This window comes from Cyphellophora attinorum (assembly GCF_001299255.1).
Source record: "Cyphellophora attinorum strain CBS 131958 chromosome Unknown Contig9, whole genome shotgun sequence".
NCBI classification, from domain to species: domain Eukaryota; kingdom Fungi; phylum Ascomycota; class Eurotiomycetes; order Chaetothyriales; family Cyphellophoraceae; genus Cyphellophora; species Cyphellophora attinorum.
The window spans coordinates 745,906-766,777 of NW_017253237.1; the positions used below are offsets into that span (position 1 = coordinate 745,906).

General features: G+C 53.7%; 12 protein-coding genes across 12 annotated transcripts; 7 read left to right on the forward strand and 5 right to left on the reverse strand.

Moving 5' to 3' along the window:
• Positions 1–2,044: 2,044 nt before the first annotated feature.
• AB675_9294 (uncharacterized protein) lies at positions 2,045–2,914 on the reverse strand (the record flags this gene model as incomplete). Its single annotated transcript, XM_018149814.1, has 1 exon — positions 2,045–2,914. The coding sequence occupies one exon, from the start codon at positions 2,912–2,914 to the stop codon at positions 2,045–2,047; it is 870 nt and encodes a 289-aa protein (XP_018001410.1).
• Positions 2,915–3,428: 514 nt separating this feature from the next.
• Positions 3,429–3,982, forward strand: AB675_9295 (uncharacterized protein; the record flags this gene model as incomplete). Its single annotated transcript, XM_018149815.1, has 2 exons — positions 3,429–3,479; positions 3,569–3,982. The coding sequence occupies 2 exons, from the start codon at positions 3,429–3,431 to the stop codon at positions 3,980–3,982; spliced, it is 465 nt and encodes a 154-aa protein (XP_018001548.1).
• Positions 3,983–4,783: 801 nt separating this feature from the next.
• AB675_9296 (Mannan endo-1,6-alpha-mannosidase DCW1) lies at positions 4,784–6,243 on the forward strand (the record flags this gene model as incomplete). Its single annotated transcript, XM_018149816.1, has 2 exons — positions 4,784–5,614; positions 5,677–6,243. 2 exons carry the CDS (start codon positions 4,784–4,786, stop codon positions 6,241–6,243), a joined length of 1,398 nt encoding a protein of 465 aa, XP_018001671.1.
• A 461-nt stretch (positions 6,244–6,704) lies between these two features.
• Positions 6,705–7,064, reverse strand: AB675_9297 (Assembly factor CBP4; the record flags this gene model as incomplete). Its single annotated transcript, XM_018149817.1, has 1 exon — positions 6,705–7,064. The coding sequence occupies one exon, from the start codon at positions 7,062–7,064 to the stop codon at positions 6,705–6,707; it is 360 nt and encodes a 119-aa protein (XP_018001743.1).
• A 480-nt stretch (positions 7,065–7,544) lies between these two features.
• AB675_9298 (Acetolactate synthase small subunit, mitochondrial) lies at positions 7,545–8,641 on the forward strand (the record flags this gene model as incomplete). Its single annotated transcript, XM_018149818.1, has 2 exons — positions 7,545–8,407; positions 8,464–8,641. 2 exons carry the CDS (start codon positions 7,545–7,547, stop codon positions 8,639–8,641), a joined length of 1,041 nt encoding a protein of 346 aa, XP_018001586.1.
• A 434-nt stretch (positions 8,642–9,075) lies between these two features.
• AB675_9299 (uncharacterized protein) lies at positions 9,076–10,243 on the forward strand (the record flags this gene model as incomplete). The annotated part of the gene is made up of 2 exons (XM_018149819.1): positions 9,076–9,174; positions 9,404–10,243. The coding sequence occupies 2 exons, from the start codon at positions 9,076–9,078 to the stop codon at positions 10,241–10,243; spliced, it is 939 nt and encodes a 312-aa protein (XP_018001734.1).
• Positions 10,244–10,951: 708 nt separating this feature from the next.
• On the forward strand, positions 10,952–13,407 carry AB675_9300 (putative 5-methyltetrahydropteroyltriglutamate--homocysteine methyltransferase; the record flags this gene model as incomplete). The annotated part of the gene is made up of 3 exons (XM_018149822.1): positions 10,952–10,962; positions 11,101–12,592; positions 12,664–13,407. 3 exons carry the CDS (start codon positions 10,952–10,954, stop codon positions 13,405–13,407), a joined length of 2,247 nt encoding a protein of 748 aa, XP_018001624.1.
• A 1,087-nt stretch (positions 13,408–14,494) lies between these two features.
• On the reverse strand, positions 14,495–14,926 carry AB675_9301 (uncharacterized protein; the record flags this gene model as incomplete). Its single annotated transcript, XM_018149823.1, has 1 exon — positions 14,495–14,926. One exon carries the CDS (start codon positions 14,924–14,926, stop codon positions 14,495–14,497), a length of 432 nt encoding a protein of 143 aa, XP_018001484.1.
• A 567-nt stretch (positions 14,927–15,493) lies between these two features.
• On the reverse strand, positions 15,494–16,586 carry AB675_9302 (Zinc-type alcohol dehydrogenase-like protein C2E1P3.01; the record flags this gene model as incomplete). Its single annotated transcript, XM_018149824.1, has 2 exons — positions 15,494–16,397; positions 16,468–16,586. 2 exons carry the CDS (start codon positions 16,584–16,586, stop codon positions 15,494–15,496), a joined length of 1,023 nt encoding a protein of 340 aa, XP_018001716.1.
• An 817-nt stretch (positions 16,587–17,403) lies between these two features.
• AB675_9303 (40S ribosomal protein S30) lies at positions 17,404–17,742 on the forward strand (the record flags this gene model as incomplete). The annotated part of the gene is made up of 3 exons (XM_018149825.1): positions 17,404–17,463; positions 17,565–17,669; positions 17,719–17,742. 3 exons carry the CDS (start codon positions 17,404–17,406, stop codon positions 17,740–17,742), a joined length of 189 nt encoding a protein of 62 aa, XP_018001464.1.
• A 1,283-nt stretch (positions 17,743–19,025) lies between these two features.
• On the reverse strand, positions 19,026–19,847 carry AB675_9304 (uncharacterized protein; the record flags this gene model as incomplete). The annotated part of the gene is made up of 1 exon (XM_018149826.1): positions 19,026–19,847. The coding sequence occupies one exon, from the start codon at positions 19,845–19,847 to the stop codon at positions 19,026–19,028; it is 822 nt and encodes a 273-aa protein (XP_018001342.1).
• A 484-nt stretch (positions 19,848–20,331) lies between these two features.
• On the forward strand, positions 20,332–20,859 carry AB675_9305 (Peptidyl-prolyl cis-trans isomerase-like 1; the record flags this gene model as incomplete). The annotated part of the gene is made up of 2 exons (XM_018149827.1): positions 20,332–20,385; positions 20,413–20,859. 2 exons carry the CDS (start codon positions 20,332–20,334, stop codon positions 20,857–20,859), a joined length of 501 nt encoding a protein of 166 aa, XP_018001574.1.
• Positions 20,860–20,872: the final 13 nt, after the last annotated feature.

Sequence of the window (20,872 nt, forward strand, 5' to 3'; positions counted from 1 at the left end):
CACGCGACAAAGGGAGATCTTGGAGCGCCTCGTGGGCAATCCTTCGTGTCTACTTGACAACCACCAGCCGTCAAATTCCTGCCAGCGGCGGCGTCTTAAAAGTACTATACGATGAGCACTGAGCAGCGCACGTTCCGAAAGTTGCTCGCGTCCAGCAGCTACTATTTCAGCACAAGATGCGGTCTCCTGCCCGCCCGCTGGCGACGTAAGTTCGGTGGTGCAGCGGCCCCGCCGATTCCTTCTCCAAGGAATTGCCATTGCCCAACTCACCGATCTCCAGGCTTCAGGCTGCAAGCCTAGCAGACATGGACCAGCCTGACTGCTGGTTGATATGAAGTAATTTCTTATGCATTTTCCGATGAAAGTAAAGTGACCATCACGGTTCATAACCCATGGTGGTATTATCATCGTGCCAAAAACGCCAACAGAGTTCGATTTGTCCGACACCAGGGTGGGCCTCTTATGCAGCATTACAAGCCATGATCTGGTGGAGGCGTCCTCGCTTATAACATCCCTGCTTTGCAATCGAGAACCCCATCAGAGAAATCAAGAAAAGCAAGCTGCAGCACGTCAACGAGAAGAGTAGAACGGCGCTGTGAGACGGTGTACTGTTGTCGACTCAGTGAGGTAGGGTGACAGGCTTCAGTTGCTTGTCGCACAGTCCAGAACAGCCGCTCAGAGCTGGAAGCGCTCTACTTGAATTAGGGCTATTGGACAGTACTGCATGCCGCGATTCGCTGAAGTTAGTCTCTTACAGAGCTCGGTACGGTGCACGCAAGTACGTCGGTTACTCCTAAACCGCGGAGCGAGTCACACTTTCCCCGCTGACTGTGTACAAAGCAACTGGTGAAATTGCAAGCAAGACCATCGGATTCCTGGCATGCCAGAACTTCAGTGTTCGAGACTTCGATAGGCACAAACGTTGCGCTTCCTCATCTGTCTTGACTCAATTTGGCAAATTTGGCTGTTGATCGATGCTTGCACTCGAAGGAGGCGCCTGGGGCTTGACGGAAGGCTTGTGCTTCCGTTGAGAACGCGAGAGGGATCAGCAGGGGTAAAGCAGCCCAGGCCATGCCCTAAATGTAACCGGCAAATCCACCACACGCGTGACGGCCTGGGTCAAGCGCACCTAGCAGCTCATAGCTTGACGAGATTGCCAGACTACGCTTCTGGGCGGGCTCTTGCTCGCTCCGACTCTTGCAAGAACACGAGCACGGCCTTGCTCGTCAACTGTGATTATAGGAAGGATCGTGTCGTGCACTTTTGGGATTTGTAGTACTGTTGTTAGGCAATGAGACTTGCGTCAATCTGGTGCCTCCGACCTGAGAGTGATGGCGGCCGCGTGCTGGCCATCCACTTCCGAAGAGACCACTGTAGCTGCCTAGCCTCAATAATCGGCGGCCTCGTTGATCAGCTGTAGCCGTTGACGCCACCCTCCTGCCCATTATTAGCTCTGTGACCCGGGTTTCCTGGGCGGCTCTGACAGCAGGTCAAGTCCCTTTGACGACAACTGCGAGCATCGGGACACCCCAAGTATCAATGTTGTGTGAACGTGGCACAGCCAAAAAGCTTCGACCCTTTCGTCGTTGGTGGCTTGGTGGCTTCGTCGCGTGGCTGCGGCTGGCGTTGATCTCGGGTGCCACGTGCGGCTCAAAAGAGTCGGCTATCTCGTCCGGGGTATTGCACCCACTGGAATTTGATGCTGTTGTTCACGGCATGTACGGTGTCACAGCTTCGTCTCTGAATTGCAGCTGTCTACTGAGAGCCCTCCCTGGCCAGCTTTCGAATACCAATTGTGCCTGTGTGCCACAGACTCACAGCGTAAGTGATAAATCAAGCTCCTCATCTAGTAGGACGCCATCGGCAACTCCGAAGCTTCGCCATTCGAGCAGTAAACTCATTACCAGTGCTATCATGATTTGGGCTCAGAACTAGAGACTTGCAGAGCTCTCGTCCCTCGATAAATGCGAGAATCAATAGTACTCGACTTGGATAAACTTGCTCGAACGTTGCCGTGACATGCTGCGATGTTTTTGTCCTGGCATTAGTGGACTTGTAGCTCGTACCACAGGCGTCGCTCACGCCCGCCGATGGCACGACTGCCTTGGCTTGGCAGATCAGCAACGGTCTTGGTGAACAGCGGCTGGTCTGCGCCACTCAGATAGTCATCGAGCGCCCGGACAGCCGCACTACTGAGATCTGCGGTAAGCAATATGTTGCGCGCTTGCAATGGTAGCTGTCTTATCTTGTGCCGAATGTTGACGCTGGCATCTCTGAGGTCTCCTGACGCAATCCCATTCTCAATCAGCGTACGTGTTCTCTGGTAATCGAGTGGATGAGGATCGTAGATGAGGTGCCGCTCCCAAACGCAGAAGTCAAGGATAATTCTAGGTCTCCGCTGCAAAATACTCAGTTCTCGACTGAGGCCTGCGAACCATCGAACGGCTGGAAGAAGGACTTCTGGGTGAAGTTGCAACTCCAGTCGATGCAGATTAGTGCATAGATTTAGTTTTGACCACATCTCTGTCTCCTTGGGGCCCTCCTCACGCCACATGGTAGGCAGTATACTCACGTTAGCCATGGCTTCAAGAGCTGCCCGGCCAAGGCCGCAGAATGCAGCGAAGTCGTCCCTGAGTTGAAAGTCGTTGAGACCATAGGCGTACAGCATAGCATCATCGTGTATCTCTTTGTTGACGCGGAATACCTGAGTCTGAAAGACGGGATCGACAGTGCTGGGAGGTGCACTCCTGCCAAACAAGACAAGAATGGGAACGTGGTGGCGAAGCAATATCTGTGCTGGTTGGTACAGCAATTCGCGGTAGATCCGATGCCTGACCTCTGTTGGCAGGGTCATCATAGACACGGGAGTCTTCCGCGGCTGTACCGCTTTCGCTTCACTTGTTGAAGAAGCCATTCGTAATCCGGTGCGTATGTGAGTGCCGCCTGATGACTTCCGATGAGACCGGCATTCCAATCTTAGGGAGGTCTGGGAACAGCATACATCCTCGAGGTTTCAGAATATATATGTGCACGCTGCGGACCTTCGGATGGTGGCGTCATGCCACGGGGAAGCGAATGCCGCCTGTACTACACCATCCCGATCAGCAGGAGATGATCAAGCTGAATCTCTTGGGCGACCGACGGAGATTCTACAAAGTACAGGTAGTGTCAAGATGAGCGTGGCACGAGCCTTCTAGTCGTACCTGCCTTGGTACTATTTGAGGGTATGGGGTAGCATCCTTGGCAATGACGTCGATTGGCCAGCGACTACCAGAGATGCTCGGGTCCTTATGCACTGCAAGCAACGTCCCGCATAGTAGGAGCTCATTCGACTTCAAGACTGTTGATTTCCAGAATCTGACACGGATCTGCTCAAGCGTGCACTGTGCGGACAAGCTAATTCTGAGTCTGTTCAGTTACACAGCCATATGGGCCTGGCAGATTTCTGGGTGAAGCCATTCCAATCCAACATGTTTCGAGTACGTTGGTTCTCCAGCCGATGAGCGAGCTATCCATTCTGCGACGGCTTGCTCGCATTCGTCTGGCTGCATGACTGACCATTGAGCAGTCGAAAACGAAGGATGTGATATCCATCTTCCATAAGTCATCGGTCCCTGCCTCAGGTCGAGTAGTCACTCTCCTCAAGCAGGCTTCGGCGCACTCCCAAGAAACAGCAACAGAAGACCAGGCCTCAGATCACTCCGCACAGAACAAATTTGCTGCGAGAGAACCCTTCGACCTCGACATCACCGAAGCCGACCCGACACCTGACCAGCTGAAGAACATCTGGGAATACCTCGGCAGTGGCGGAGCCGCACAGCTCGTCAAGGGCGCAAGCACAGAATCAGAAGCGCTGAAGAAGCTCAAGGAAAGCGGAGACAATTTCAACCGACCTGTTGTGGTCGACTGGAACCAGGGCAAAGCTGTCGTTGGTGACAATGAGTCGGAAATCTTGAAGTTGGTCAGGGAACTGAACAAGTAGCGAGATGCTACATGTATCGACAGCTGTGATCTTCGTCAAGATGTGTGGTTCCTTTGATCTTTGAGGCGTCCGGCATCAATCAATCGGCCACTCTGACCAGATTCAACAATTGCAGAAATCTCCATTTTCTTCTCAAAGGTCTCCTTGGTCTGCAAATTCAGTCTTATAACTGACGAATATGCATGCAACTGGCTGCGGTGACCCAGACACCTGTCAGTTTGGCATGTAGGAGTCAGAGCAGACAGGACGTCCGAAGGCACTGACCGCAGAATTTGCATCGCTTTGTCCTTCTTTCACTGTGTGATACGGCTTTGCGAGGAGGCTCTGCTCGGCGACGACTTCATGCGCAGCCAGCCCATCCCTCGAAACCGTGCCGGCGCCGCGTCAATGCAGGTAAGCCGAGCTCTTCTTCGGTTCTAACTGGTTTCGCTCAAAATGATCGAAATCTGCACGGACATCCATTTTGGGAACAATGCTGCACTGACCTGCTCTGATCGCACTGCTATGTTTTATAGACTCTTACTGCGACGATAGCATTACCCCTACACAAGTTCAAGATCACTGCTTCGTAGCCTCAAGGCCCAAGATCATAGCGACGTACGTTCGACAAAGGCTGATGGAACAAGGTACGGGTTCTTCCACTGCGTCCTTGCACTCTAGTGCTTCATTGTTGGCGGAAGAGACAAAGAATCCAAAAATGGTTTGCAGGTCAGCGCAGGCGACTTGTGCAAAGCCGAGCTGTCGTCAGCATGAATCGATCGCCATTACCTCGATTACTGCTGGGACTCTCGACCATCCAACATGCGGCCATTGCCATGGCGGCGGCGTCCGACGCCATGTCTGGCCTCCCTCGCTTCGGTGCTTCTATTTGCGGTCACCGTCGATACCGTCCAGGCCGCCATTACACTCAACGTTGACGATCCGAACTCGATAAAAGCGGCCGCGAAGATAGCCGCGAACGGGATGATGAAGTACTACACAGGCGACAAGCCAGGCGACACACCCGGCAACCTTCCTCAACCATATTACTGGTGGGAAGCAGGGGCCATGTTCGGAGCTCTTATCGACTACTACTATTTTACTGGCGATGATACATATAATGCAATGACACAACAAGCAATGCTCCATCAGACAGGTCCCGATCGCGACTTCATGCCACCGAATCAGACACGTACGGAGGGAAACGACGATCAAGGCTTCTGGGCAATGGCAGCCATGTCTGCTGCCGAGAACAACCACCCAAACCCACCAGAAGGCGAAGCGCAATGGCTCGCCTTAGCTCAAGCAGCATTCGAAACACAAGCCAAAAGGTGGGATAATGCTACTTGTGGCGGTGGATTAAGGTGGCAAATATTTACATTCAATGGAGGATACAACTACAAGAACACGATCAGTAATGGATGCTTCTTCAACCTTGCTTCTAGACTCGCAGTTTACACGAGCAACGCGACATATGCGCTTTGGGCTGAGACGGTGTTCGATTGGATGCATAACAAGATCGGACTGATCGACAAGGACTACAATTTTTTTGATGGAAGCGATGTATTGCTGCAGTGCAAAGAGTTCGATCATATCCAGTGGACATACAACGCTGGAGTCTATCTGGCAGGGGCGGCAAATATGTACAACTTCGTAAGTCCACCACTCCGTTCCTTCACCGTGAGAGCGCAGTGATACTAATTCGCTACTGCCAGACCGGCGGATCACCCACATGGGAAGCCCATCTTCGCGGCATAATTGCCAATCTCGCGCACTTTATGCCCGATCAGTCCTCTCAAATTCTGGTCGAGACCGCCTGCGAGCCCATCAACTCATGTAACGTGGACCAGCGCTCCTTCAAAGCCTATCTTGCGCGCTGGATGGCCATGGCTGCGGTCAAAGCTCCAGCCTTTGCGCCGCAGATCAAAGCAATACTGCGCGCAAACGCTCTCGCAGCCGCAAAAACCTGCACTGGAGGCGAAGATGGCAATCAGTGCGGGCTAAAATGGACGGAAGGAGTTTGGGATGGGCAGCTCGGGGTAGGAGAGCAGATGTCTGCGCTGGAGATCTTTCAAGCGAATTTGATTGATTATGTCCCAGGCCCAGTCAATGCGGAGAGCGGAACGAGCAAGGGCGATCCCAATGCTGGACAAGGAAGCAAGGTCGGTCCGGGGGACCTTCATCGGAGTAAAGTGACAACGGCAGACAAGGTCGGCGCAGGTGCATTGACATTGGGAGTCTGTGGGTTGTTTCTCGGAGGCGTCGTGTGGTTGGCGATTTAGGGTCGTAGACATAATCTGGGAGTATCCCGAATTTGCTCAGCAACCTCGGGCGTGCACCTGCTGAGCTTGCCAGACACGGTCGATTGGTCTAGTCTACCCCTCGGGCGTCTTTTGCGAGGCATCCTCAGATCTCCTCTTCAGTAGCATGGCCTCCTGCTCTTCTCGTTTGATCGCATCCGGTCTCCCCACCGGTCGTCCACGGAGTGCCCCATTGTAAGTATGGGCTGGCGAATGCGCAGTCCAACACCCCAAGGTGTCTCAACAACATGTTTGAATGGAATAAGATGAAACTTGTTGGAATGAAGACATGCATCGTCAAGCTCGTAATATGCAGACAAGAACAGCTGAACTGAAACGCCACGACCACGTCTCCCAAGTGTGCCGCCTCAGAAATTGCCTCCAAATGTGTCGCAGCATTGGCCTCGAATCCTGCTTCAGCACCGACTTCCGGCCTTGCTTCATCACCGCCCAGCAGCCATCTCCTTCTTCATAGCCTCCTGCTGCTCCGCCCTATCCCTCTGCTCCTGCCTCGTTCTTGCCACAATGTCTGCTCGTGCTTTCTCTCGTGCTTCCTCTGCAGCCACCCAGATCGGCTTGTCGCTCTTACTGTACTCGATCATCTTGGTCCTGAAATCCTCGTACTCCGCCATCCGTCGATCGCGGTTCTCAAGGTTCCGTTTCTGAAGTTCGGGACTGAAGCGCTGGAAAAGTGCGTCGGGATCAGGTGTGAGGTAGTACATGCCCAGAGGCCCGCCGACAGACACAACGGTGAAGACGGCAGCGAGCTTAAAGTACATGCCACCACGAGAGGCGCGCGACATGGTTAGGGTCGTGTGATTGACCCGTGAGATGCTGGTTTGAGAGTAGAAGCCGTCACTGGAGAAGAGGCCTGTCCGTCTCTGCGCAAGCAAGCCTATTTCGCTTGCGCTGGTGCGGAGGTCTTGATCGTTGTCACCTGGGCTTCTGGAAAGGCCGTCTACGTCCACCGACGTGCTGCTATCCGAGGTAATGAAGTGCAAATGGACGACGTCAATATCCGGCGGCCAACGAAAGCTCGATGGTCACTCTTGGCAGCATCCCCGAAGCCAAGTCGAAGCTCCACCGCCGGTGAGATGCTGCTCTGATGCCCCGGAGTTTTGACACGGCCCTCCCCGATCAGCCCAGGTTTGTTACTCACAATTTTTGCGCAAGGACGCACGTCGCTGTGCAACACTGACCTGTAGCATTGTGTACAACGGGATGCTATCGTGACACCGACCACGTTGAATTCGAACGCAGCAAGTCCTTGACAGCCCGCCAGCATGGCTGGACGGCGCACACTTTTCTCCCTGGCTGCTCGCGCCAGTCGCATTCAGCAGACCAGTCCTATACCATCCTTGCTGAACCAGCAAACTCGATGCAGGAGCACAAACTCGACCTCAGCACTAGCATACAAGGCACTCCATCGCCGATCACCGCTGCCACTACCTGTGAATGAGCCTGGGCCGTCGTCCTATGGCGCTGCAGCAGCCGTCAGCTCCATTCTCTACGAGACGCCTCAAGTGTCGACTGCGCCGCCCAAGAAGCACGTCCTGAACTGCCTGGTCCAAAACGAGCCCGGAGTATTATCTAGGGTATCAGGAATTCTCGCCGCGAGAGGCTTCAACATCGACTCCCTCGTCGTTTGCAATACCGAGGTCGAAGATCTGTCACGAATGACTATTGTCCTTCAAGGTCTGGACGGTGTCGTTGAGCAAGCACGTCGACAACTCGAAGATCTCGTACCGGTATGGGCTGTTCTGGACTATACCTCTGCTGCGCTCGTACAGCGAGAGCTCCTTTTAGCCAAGGTTTCGATCTTGGGACCTGAAGTCTACGAGGAGCTGATGGAACATCACCGAGAGATGACGGCTACCTCCGAACAAGCCGAGTATGATGCGGAACGAGCCGAGGAGAACGCAGAGAGGCGGTTACAGGAGCTGGAAGGAAGCAATCAAAAAGACCCTGGCATGATAGAACGTGCGAAGGAGCTTCTCGGACAGGCGGACACATATCATCCTAGCGGACTTGCGGCATCTCAGGCACTGCGGCACAAGCACGAGCATTTGGAAGCCATTACGCACCTGACACATCAATTTGGTGGCAAGGTCCTTGACATCAGCACAAACAACTGCATTGTCGAAGTGTGAGTTGCCCTTGCCCTCGTTAGGCCTTAGGTGATAGTTGCTAACCATCATACAGGTCAGCGAAACCGTCAAGGATCGACTCATTCATGAAGCTGATTGCTCCATTCGGTATCCTAGAGTCAACTCGAACTGGCTTGATGGCTCTGCCTCGATCGCCACTGTACTCCCCGGCTGAGGAGATGCAGCGCGAGGCAGACGAGCTTGTGGATGCCAGCACTCTCCCACCTGGCTAGTGAGAATCTTTGTGGTATGTACAGCGGCGGCAAAAGCTCTGGGGTGGACGCTCGGTCAGGCGGGCGTTTAGTTCCATGGGCTGGTCGTGTAGATGTGGCGCCTTAAAGATGAACAAGGGACTGGTATTTCCGAGGCGAGGGCTTCATGTTGTACAAGCTGAACAGAGCAGAGAAAATCTGACCTGATACTTCATTTATCATCATTTGCTGAGCTGGTGCTGCTTGACCGGAAAAAAGTGAGCCTGATGAACCCACCAACGCTTGCCAAGACCGTCGTCACCATTCAACCTCGTAGTATCGTCACGAGCAATTGTACATACCCACCTATGAAGGTATCTAGGTATACACTGCGCAAGGCCGCTTCCATCTTTGGAGTCCTCGATAGGCATTAGGAACTGGTGTACTCAAGGCCTCTATTACGACTTCTTTACGAGATGTCCTACCTCCGTGGGCTTCCAGCCCCTAGCGAGTTCTTTCCGCCCACGCCTCGTGCACACGCATTGATTGCAAAGGTCGTCTGGAGCTGGATCCCGGTAAGTCCTGCAACTCCAGTCAGATCAAAAGGACGGAAGACGTCATGCGGTCGAGTGGGCAGTATGTCTGCATCAACACGCCATAATGCTACCACGCCTCGTATGTCAATAATTGGGCATACGCCACGCCGTGGGCTAGGCTGTACCTGACAGTAGCGAGCACTCGCATGATGATAGCCTAATGCAGATGCTTCGTGTTGCATCCAGTACTGACGTACACCTCCAACAGATCTCACTGATACAATGGACGCCATTGATGAAGCTCCAGCAAATGGGCAAGACGTCGGGTTCAGCCTCCTACCATCTCCCAGGACGCTTAGCATGGATCACAGCCGAGATCATTGCTCCGATCAACTTCTTATACATTATTTACACACTACCCGCCAAACTGAAGCCCACACCAAGCGCAGCCTCAAGCATTTTCGGGACAGGCCTGCCGATCCAGCATGAGTTGCTGGCCTTTCTCTACGTGGCTCACTACATCAACCGAGCTGTAGTTGCACCGCTTTCAGCGCCCAGCGTCAGTCCGATCGCGATCTGGGTGTGGGCAATGATGGTCTACTTCCAGCTCCCACATTCGGCCAATTTGGCCTCCTGGATCGTGTACTCGACTACGGATGCCACCGTCCGGGATCGGTCTACTCCATTCTTCACTCCACTCGCATTGTTGGGCCTGGCTCTCTGGATCTACGGCTTTCGCGGCAACGTTGTCTCAGAGTATAAGCTGTACGACCTGCGTCGGGCAGCGGCGAAGCGGAAGGCAAAGTCTGAGGGCAAGGCAGTAGTTACCTACGAGAAGGTCTACGTGATTCCGCCGGCAGAGGGGACTTTCAAGCACATTCTCTACCCGCATTATGTATTGGAATGGGTCGAGTGGATCGGTTACTGGATGATGGGCGGTGCCTGGGGCCTGGGATGGGGTTTGAGCACAGCTTCGGTGTGGTTCATCATTTCCGAAGTAACGACGATGCTGCCCAGGGCCGTCGACGGCAAGAAGTGGTATGAGACAAAGTTCGGCAAGAGAGCTGTAGGCGGTAGGGCTGCTGCAATACCGGCGCTTGGTTTGTAGGCCGGTCACGGTGTCGTCGCACACTACCTAGGTACACAAGTGATTATACAAATCAACGAGCAGTAGAACTATATGTGAGAACAAGCGACAATCTGCACCACATCCAAACTGCCGCTAGCAAGGGCTCAACCGTGGGGCATCTGGGGCAGCCCCTCCTGCCAGCGCTCAGGCTTGCTGCTGCCGAAAGATATATATGGAGCGCAGTAGCCACGACATCTTAAGATGCACCTTCCCAAGCACCGACATTTTCTGTCGCCATTGACGTTGTTGTCGCCCAAGATTCAGTTGTGCGTTGAAGACTCTCCGGAAATCGGAGCTGTCTTCGCAAAAATGATGCCATCCGGGAGAACCCTGGAGGGGCAAGGATCCCTCACCGCTTGCTGACAGCTTGCTGCAGAATTTTCCAAGACTGACCATTGCCGGACTACTAATCAGTCCGAATAAGCCAGAGTCAACGGTATCTTTAACATCGTTGTCAAACAGGTGAGGTGAAAGGCGCACGACTGTTGAACAATCTGGTTACCGGAACTGGAGAAACTATCCCCCGCGCAGCCCCTCACCTTCTTGTGACAATTTTCCAATCGACTTGACGAACGGACCGTTTGCACAGGCCTTTCCTGAAGTCCTCCCTGGCACTCTTTCTATCCTCGACTTCCTCTCCCTTCCCTTTCGTTTCGCTCTCACATTACTCTCACACAATCCGCAAATATGGTTCAGTCGTAAGTTACTTCCATTTCTACGTCGAAAATGTCGAATATGTCGAAGTCCACTACAGGGCGGACTCTGCTCGAAAAAAGCATCACCATTCTGCTTTGAATAATTCGTCTAATCTCCCGACTTACTTACGATTCTCGCAGATCCATTCTCGGCTTCCCTCGTATGGGCGCGAACCGCGAGCTCAAGAAAGCGACCGAGGCCTACTGGGGCAACAAACTATCACAAGAAGAACTCCTCAAGGAGGGAAAGAGACTGAGGCTCGAGCACTGGAAGATCCAAAAAGATGCCGGCATCGATATCATCCCAAGCAATGACTTTGCGTTCTACGACCAAGTCCTCGACCACATCCAGCTGTTCGGCGTCATCCCAGAGCGCTACTCGAAGTACAACCTCGCCCCAATCGATGAATACTTCGCTATGGGCCGTGGCCTGCAGAAGCCAGCTCAGGATGGTGCAGATGCGGTAGACGTCCCGGCTCTGGAGATGGTCAAATGGTTCGACTCGAACTACCACTATGTCAAGCCAACGCTTCAAGACAACCAGACCTTCAAGCTGGCATCTGACCCAAAGCCTGTCCGGGAATTCCTCGAGGCGAAGGAAGCCGGCATCACCACACGACCTGTCCTTGTCGGACCAGTCTCTTTCCTCCATCTCGGAAAGGCGGACCGTGGTCAATCCATCACACCTCTTTCTGCTCTTGACAAGCTCCTGCCTCTCTACGTTGATGTCCTGAAGCAGCTCAAGGAAGCTGGCGCCGAGGTCGTGCAAATCGATGAGCCAATCCTTGTCTATGACCTCCCGGAGGAAGTCAAGGCTGCTTTCAAGCCCGCGTATGAGGCTCTGACTGCGTCTGGCTTGCCCAAGCTGGTCGTTGCTACATACTTTGGAGACATTGTCCACAACCTGGATGCCGTTGCTCATCTCAAGAGCGTCTACGGTGTACACATCGACCTTGTTCGAAATCCAGAACAACTCGAGACTGTCATCGGTGCTCTAGGAGACAAGCAGGTTCTCTCTGCTGGTGTCGTTGATGGTCGTAACATCTGGAAGACTAACTTCAAGCGTGCTATCGAGACCGTCGAGTCTGCTGTCCAGAAAGTTGGCAAGGACCGTGTGATCGTTGCTACATCCAGCTCCTTGCTCCACACTCCTCACACTCTCGCCAGCGAGAAGAAGTTGGACAAGGAAGTTGCTGACTGGTTCGCTTTCGCTGTTGAGAAAGCCACGGAGGTCGCCACAATCGCCAAGGCTGTCACAGAGGGTCCCGCTACTGTCCGAGATGCTCTCGAGGCCAACGCCAAGTCTATGCAAGCTCGTGCCTCATCAAGCCGCACCAATGACAAGGCCGTTCAGGAGCGTCAACGCCAGGTCACAGAAGAGATGCACAACCGCAAGAGCCCCTTCCCAACCCGCATTGCCCAGCAATCGAAGAGACTAAATCTCCCACTCTTCCCCACAACTACTATTGGATCCTTTCCTCAGACCAAGGAGATCCGCATCCAGCGCAACAAGTTCACCAAAGGCGAGATCACAGCTGAGCAGTATGAGAAGTTTATCGAAAAGGAGATCCAGGATGTCATTGCCATTCAAGACGAACTCGAGCTCGACTCTACGTTCACGGCGAGCCAGAGCGTAACGACATGGTGCAGTACTTTGGCGAGCGTTTGGACGGCTATGCATTTACCACCAACGGCTGGGTCCAGTCATACGGTTCTCGCTGTGTCCGCCCGCCCATCGTCGTCGGTGACATCTCTCGTCCTCAGCCCATGACCGTGAAGGAGTCAAAGTATGCTGCCTCCATCTCCAAGAAGCCGATGAAGGGCATGCTCACTGGACCCATTACCTGCCTGAGATGGTCCTTCCCTCGTGACGACGTTCACCAGTCCGTGCAAGCCCAGCAGCTTGCCCTGGCTCTGCGTGACGAGGTCGTCGATCTCGAGAAGGCTGGCGTCTTCGTCATCCAGGTCGATGAGCCTGCTCTTCGTGAAGGTCTTCCTCTTCGCGTTGGCAAGGAGCGCACTGACTACCTGAAGTGGGCTGTCGATTCCTTCCGCCTTTCCACCGCTGGTGTCGAAGATGGCACCCAGATCCATTCGCATTTTTGCTACTCGGAGTTTCAGGACTTCTTCTACGCTATTGCGGCTCTCGATGCCGACGTTCTCTCGATCGAGAACAGCAAGAGTGACGCTAAGCTCCTGAAGGTCTTCGTGGATGAGGCATATCCCCGTCACATTGGCCCTGGTGTCTACGATATCCACTCGCCGCGTGTGCCCAGCCAACAGGAGATCGAGGACCGCATCAAGGAGATGCTCCAGTACCTGAAGCCGGAACAGTTGTGGATCGACCCCGATTGTGGCCTCAAGACGCGTCAATGGAAGGAAACAAAGGCCGCCCTGACCAATATGGTTCAGGCCGCCAAGGCCTTCCGATCGCAGTACCAAAAGTAAAGCATGATGTTGTCAATTTGACCTGCAGAGGCCGCCCTGTGGGTCAAATGGTCGGTCGGGATGATTTCAGGGGATGCTGTCGATTTCACACATGGAGGGCGCCCTGAAGGTGCCAAGGAGTATTTTTGCAGTGCAATCAGCATTTATGATTTAACACGACAGGGCGGGCTCTGACGGGCTGTGGAAAAGTTTCAACATGATACCCAGGGCTTTCGTCCCATATTGCAGACCGAATTTAACATCGGTTTGCAAGTAGCTGCATTCAACAATGTGGCTAGAAGCACAGATAATGATAAAGAATGATTCCAAAGGTTTCTCACCTCGTGCAAGCTGGTCGGCGACGAAATCAGCGTTTACCCAATCCCTAACATACACGCCAGATCCTTACAGCGTCCTCCCTGGCAGGAAAGTTGATGATAGATGAATTCCGCGACTTAAGGCTCAAGTGAGGCTCACCCCAAATTTCCCAGCTCAATCTGCAAAACAGTTGCAGTCCGCAGAGCCCGCCCTGACTCGAAATCTGGGGATTAAACGGACAAGTATTGAAACTGCTTAAGTCTGGATAGCCTGATAGGGTCATGCTACACGACATCTCATCATGGCTGTGCATCGTGCGGAATACATCCACAAAGCACGCCTTCTTCCTAACCTACTCGTTCGATGGGACTGGAATGACTACAGAATCGTGCTCTTGACGACGACCACCAGCATTGCTAGAAGTGTCACGAGCGTATTGCGTTGCACGACTCAGGGCGGACTTCAGCAATGTGTACAGGCCCTGGTAGCACATTACCCGTTGCCTGGAGGAAGGCCTCTTGATGGGTCCCATCCCTCACGTACAAGGCTCATCAATGCTCAAGTGCCCTCGAGACTGAGCGGTCCCATGACTACGAGAACCAAACCAGGCAGTTCACCTCACAACAGCGCCCCAATGCGGTCGAGTCGTGGTGCCTTTTCCGATGAGCAATCAATATGCATGACGAAAGGGGCAGTGATTTGACATACAGGTACTGTGTCTGTAGGAGTCGGCAGGATGGTGTGTCAGTACATAGCGCAAGTAGAAAGGTATTAGAGGACCATAATCAGCCTAAAAGACTTGGAAGACGCGACACAACCGTGAATGCAAATCCATGTTTGAGTGGGGGTGAATGCCATATCTTGCGATGCCGTGGACTTGAAGACATACAGCCCCCCAGAAAAGGCTGGTGATCATGTAGTGGAAGCCTTCCTCGAGGGCAAAACCCAAGCCGACAAGTCCAGCGAGCATGAATGGCGTGCTCACGAAAATGGCTCGTAGCCGAGCCTCGGGCTCGAAGTGGTCGTTGTGGGAGCGGATGTACTGATTCGCAAGGTCTCCTGCGTCTTCTGGCCCGCCAGTCAACCGAGTTTGCGAAGAGACCGCGCACATGCCGGCGTAGTAGACGTCGCTGCTGAGAGGTTTAAGTTGGGAAGCGTTGCTGCGGTGGGTGAATTGGATTGGGCGCGTGACAGGTCCGAAGGATCGATACGGGATAGACATTCGGTCTCGTGAATGTCCTTTAGTGGGGTGTCAACCGGTTTTGTGAAGGAATGGCGTTGAGAGAGGCAGGTGCAACTGCTATCACCCCATAGCTCTTGCTGCTGGAAGCGACTGGTGAGGCGGGTGCGAGTGCTGTCCGGTCGTCACTCCTGACGCATAAAGAAACGAGCGAAGCAGGCGCGCATATTGTCGTGGGGTTGTTCTTGCCGCTAAAAGTGCCTTGTGTAGGACAGACAGGTGCGCTTCTCGTCAACTGGTCGCTCCTGTAGTAGGGAGGCCTTCAGCGAGGCAGGTGTGATGATTGTCAGCCGATTGCTCCTGCTGTAGAAGAAGCAGCAGCAGCGAAAGGAGTCACAAAAGGGAGGCACGGCGAGCAATCGCCTAACAGCATGGTACCTGAAGGATATATCTCCGACAGGACGGGCTCTACCGTGATGTCGGGTATGAACTTCCGCGGATACGGCCACAGGCGAACCTCGAAGGCGACCACGACGGGCAGAGGACCAGATGGACACGCTGAAAACGCTCAGTTTGTATACCTGAACAGCCTGCTCGTGCGGTAATCATTCATTCATCTTGAAGATGGACAAGCACTCGCTTATTTCCGCCCTTGCCCTCCTTATGATAGTTGTACGCCTTCACGACCTCGTCCCAGCCCTCTCCAGCTACGTCGTACTGCGACGTGGACAACAACCCATCCTCAAAGAGCTTCTCTATGACTTTGTTGTACTTCGCCATATCCTTATTCAGCTTTTCGCCACGAGGGGCTCCAATTGGGCCCAGCCGGATCTCGTAGGTCTTGCCGCCCTCGAAGTCCGTGATGTTTGACCAGTCGTTCGTGGTAGCGAATAGTTTCTCTCCGCTGAGGCCACTGAAGAGCTTCTTGGCGACGACGGGGTTGTCGTTGCCCGAGGCATCGATGATTTTGGAGAGCTTGCCGGATGTGATCTTCAGGATCTGCTCGACTTGTGCGTCTTCGGGCTGCTTGTAGTCAACTGTGGTGGTGCCGAGTGCTTCTAGGTCTTCCTTCGAGCGGGCTGAGCAAGTAGTGACCACATCATAGCCTGCAAGAAGCAGGAACTGGACTGTTGCGCGCCCAACGGCTCCCGCCCCGCCGAAGACCAGGACCCATTCGCCGACTTTGGACTCCTTCTTTTCAGGAAGAGGGATGTGCACGCCTTCCACGAGCGCGATGGCGGCGGTTTGGAAGCCGCCTCCGAGGGTTGCTGCTTCGGCGACGGAGACGTTAGAGGGCTTCTTGATGGACACGAGTGCGTCTCGCAGGTGGTACTCTTGTGCGGTGCCGTGGTTCGGGACGCCCAGGCGGGCACATCCACAGACGATATCGCCTTTCTTGAAGCCCAACTCGGCGGCCTTGTCGCCTAGCTCAGTGACCACACCAGCACCGTCGACACCGAGCGTTATGGGCCATTGCTCGACCAGCATTCCTGTGTAAATCATGAATGCATCACTGTAGCGATCGTGTCAGTCCTCAAGCTCTTGTCATGTTAGGCCTTTACCATCTCCTTCGCAAGACTCACACTGGGTTGAATGCCATATATAGCGACTTCACAAGCAATTCTGTAGGCCCTGGTGTTGGCATCTCGATTTCAGTGACGGTCGGCGTGCCGCCGATTCCCTTGGTGAGAACAGCTTTCATGTTGGCGGTGTTCAGTATGGACAGATATGGTCAACGAAGCAAGCAGTGCGCGTCTGCGACTATTCTGACGGACGAGAACGCCCATGCTGGGGGCGCGACGCAGCTTATTTGTACATCGAGGACCGCGTTCCACGCGCCTGCAGGGTAGCTGTGTATACGTGTGTCGAATACGTGCAACATGCAAGACCTACTCATATGACGAACAATATGCAAAGATTGCCGAATACGGAATCGGTAATTCCAGAAAAGACCTAGAGCGTATCTCGACACGGGCTTCACCCCTCATCGCAGAGCTGAGCTGCAGATGTTATTGGGCAGGACAGCCTTTGGTCTAGCAGTAGCTCGTGGGTCAGGCATATGCGGTCCTGTAGTCAATGACCCTGAGTGCTGTAGTGCTGGAGAGCAGCTCGCTTGTGCTTGCTCAAAGGTTGGGTTAGTCATCCAACTCGTTTGAGTGTAAGGGCGGAGACCGCAGTCTCAGGCCTGGAGCGACAGCATTGATATAGTCCTCAGTAGCAGTATCGGAGTCAGCAACGAGCAGTAGCGACTCCATGCGTGGTGTTCATGCGTGGATCACGTCTGGCGTTGCGAACATGACAGAAACTTGACATTGTACGCGGAAGTCGCGACCGCCGGGTCACGTGACCGGTGACACCACGGATCGGAGGAACTGAATCTCCGCTATCGCCTGCGCCAAGCCTCACAGTGCGTTCTGCTCGACCTCCATCCATCAGACCGCAGTTTGAGTCATCACTTCTCGCACCCACCACAATCGCGTTCTCGCAGCTTTCCCACGAGATACACACAACCCGCAATCATGGGTAAAGTTCACGGATCCCTCGCCCGTGCTGGCAAGGTCAAGTCGCAGACTCCCAAGGTACGGCTCCCGTAGACAGCATTCGCCACTGCTTGACGGCAAAGCGACTGCCTCTCCATTGTTTTGAAGAAAGGAGCCGGACTGACGAGGACGCTGTTTAGGTCGAGCCCCAAGAGAAGAAGAAGACCCCCAAGGGACGTGCGAAGAAGAGAATAACATACACTCGACGATTCGTCAACGTCACCATGACTGGTGGCAAGAGAAAGGTACAACGTTCATTCCAAGAATCTCTCGACGAGAGGCTGACAAGTTTAGATGAACCCCAACCCAACGACGTAAGAAATGCAATTGCGATGAAACCATTCAAGACAAGACCATCTCGCCTGAAATCCGCTGGTACCACTACAAGGACAATTTATCGAACTTCCTGCGAAACAAATTTTTATGGAAGTGTATGAGAAAAGATTCTATCCCTAGAGCATGGCATAGTAGCCACTGGCTTGAAGATGGGAAAGGACCAGGAACATCAAGCGGCGTTGTCGAGGGAGGATTTGACTGCTTTGACAAAACACGGATAAGAGCAAATGCCATTTCTTGCATCCATTTTGACTGTTCCATTACTCTTTCGCAGATGCCTCAACTAGCGCCGCGACTGACCGAGTATACCGTCCAGCGTCCCATTGCATGCATGCTGACCTAAGACGTTGATTGCATGATTGCTTTAGCACGAATTGACGCCAGGATTGAAGCCTTTAGAGCGTCCTTGCAACTGATATCTTCTACGTGGTGGACCTTTGATCAATGATGAGGAAAGCACGGTTACTTGGAAGGACTTCTGAGTTGCTCTTGACTTATCTGGAGCTTTAGAGACCACAAGGGTAACCGGGACCGCCCCTGTCTTGTCAAGTACACTGAGCCGACTGTTGAAGCACTTCGGCAATTCGGAGAATGTCGCACGCCTTCAGGCGGCACGTGCAGACAACGAAATGGCTGCGGCATCACGCAGCAAGGCGCTTGGTGGCGATGCTTGACGATCGAGATATCCCCTGAACAGGTACAGCCTCGAACACGGCGCTGTTTTATACATCTCTTGGATATACATGTGCATTGCTGCCGCATTATGTAGAGCTGATCGGAGCCAGACTCAGACCTCGTCATCGTCCTCGATACGTTCTACTGCCGCCAGGACCTGTATCATATTTTCTACAAACCCTTCGGGATCTTCCATACGGCCCTCCGCCACGACCTCCTGCAAGGTTGCAATGGGCTCTTGTGTGTCCCTCGAGGACCATACCCCAAAGGGCTGTGATGATGCTAGACGAGCCGGGGGGCGCCCAAAGAAGCCATCGCAACATGCGGCTCCTAGAGCGCCTAGGAATACCGGACGCCGTGGACATACCAAGCCGCGAAAGGGACGACCGCCATCACATCGCAGATGTCACTAATAGTCGCCTTGGAGAGTGATGGCGATGGCTTGATTTCGCGTATTTAAAAACACGCTAAGTGATTCTGCCAACAAGGACCTCGGCGCACTGTAGAGTCCACCCGAAGAAGGTTGGGACGCATATTCGACTTGGGATTGCTGCTGACCCGACGAACAGGGTCGCATAACTGGCCTTGCTTCAGGGCTTGTTTTCAGAGTCTCGTGCAGCATTGGTGAACGTCAACGGCTTCAATTTGCTCATATTTGGCCCAGGCTTCTTCACCACCGGGATCATCACATCGCCAGAAGCTAGCAGCGGCGACTCGCCACTGTGCGACTGGATCTCAATGACCTGAGAGAAGGTGTTTGGCGGCTCCCAATGGCTGGTCATGATCGGAATAGCTTCCAACCGCAGCAGAGAAACGTTGAAGTGCAGCTTCTCCTTGGAGAAGTCATTCGGATCTGGGACCGGAAGACCGTTGGACACCATGACTGTGTAGATCTCGCCAGGACGAACGGGTAGTTTGTAGTTGATTTCAATACCAGTTTTGTCATAGGCCAAGCTGTAGTCAGCACAGTATGATGCGATGTGCTTGTTGACGGCTTCGAGCATCATCGTCGCCGTGACTCCTCCATGCATGACATCTGGGAAACCGTCGACGCCGAATCCTACGAAGAAGACAGCGAACGTGAAGAAAAATGCGTCATTCTGGAACGTCTTGACACACAGAGTCTGCGTTGAACCTTGCAACTTGTCGTGCACCAAATGCTGGCCCTTACTACGATCTGGTAGCGGTCCGCGACTCGAGAAGTCCGACTCGGTCCAGCCTTCCTCGCGCAATTGCTGTATAAGCGGGCTCTCGCTCAATAGCTCCTCGATCTCTTCCATCAGGTCTTGCTCCTCGGGTGATCCTGGTTCGTATGGAGGCTGCAAATACTCCCACGTGATGAAGGCTGTACCGGCAGTCAAGCCGAGGAACAAGAACAATCCTCCCCAAAGTAGCCCCCTGACGGCACCCATGGCTCGTGACCGTCCCTCACTGACTGGTATTGTCTGTACAGGCACTCGTGGTCATACGGAGTGGTGTCGGGCATCGGTGCTTGTCCAGGCGTCTGAAAGTACTCCTTATGTGGTCCAAAGTCATTTCGACCATGCTGAAACCGTCTGAACGAAGGAGCAATTCGTGTGGGCGCAATGCGAGTGCTGGTCGCACTCAGGAGCCGCCGCCGCAGCACTGACCGGAGTGCTTGCATTGCGATCGACGTGGATCACTTCCGCTGATCTGCGAGCCAGTATACCAGCCTCTTCATCTTCATCCCCGCATCGCGTTGAAGTGATCGATGTTGTGCTTGCGAACTTGAAGCGCAAGAGCAAACCATCAGAGGTCGAGCAGATCGGAGCCTCGCGAGGCTGCGGACATCAGAGGAAGAAAGCAAGTCTGAAGTATCAACCTTGAATACCATTAGCAACCTGTCTGTGCTAGAGATCGACACTGACCTTAGCCATGGCCACAGACGTAGTGCTCGAGACCTCTATAGCAAGTACAGCGAACTACCAGGTATGCGCAATCGCTAACAGTTCACAGGGTCCGATCACAGTCGAACTCTACAACGACCACGCCCCGAAAACCTGCAAGAACTTCTCAACACTAGCAAGCCGCGGGTACTACGATGGCGTCATTTTCCACCGGATCATCAAATCATTCATGCTCCAGACCGGTGATCCCACAGGCACCGGTCGCGGCGGCTCGTCAATCTACGGCGAAAAGTTCGCAGACGAAATCCACCCATCGCTGAAGCACACTGGCGCAGGAGTCCTCAGCATGGCCAACTCCGGACCCAACACCAACGGCTCGCAATTCTTCATCACGCTCGCGCCAACACCATGGCTGGATGGGAAGCACACGATTTTCGGACGGGTCAAGTCAGGCATGAAGACCGTGCAGCGAATGGGTCTGATCAAGACCAACAACGAGGACAGACCGTTGGAAGAAGTGAAAATTGTCAAGGCTCGCGTACAGGACGCGCCTTGAAAAGATATCAACT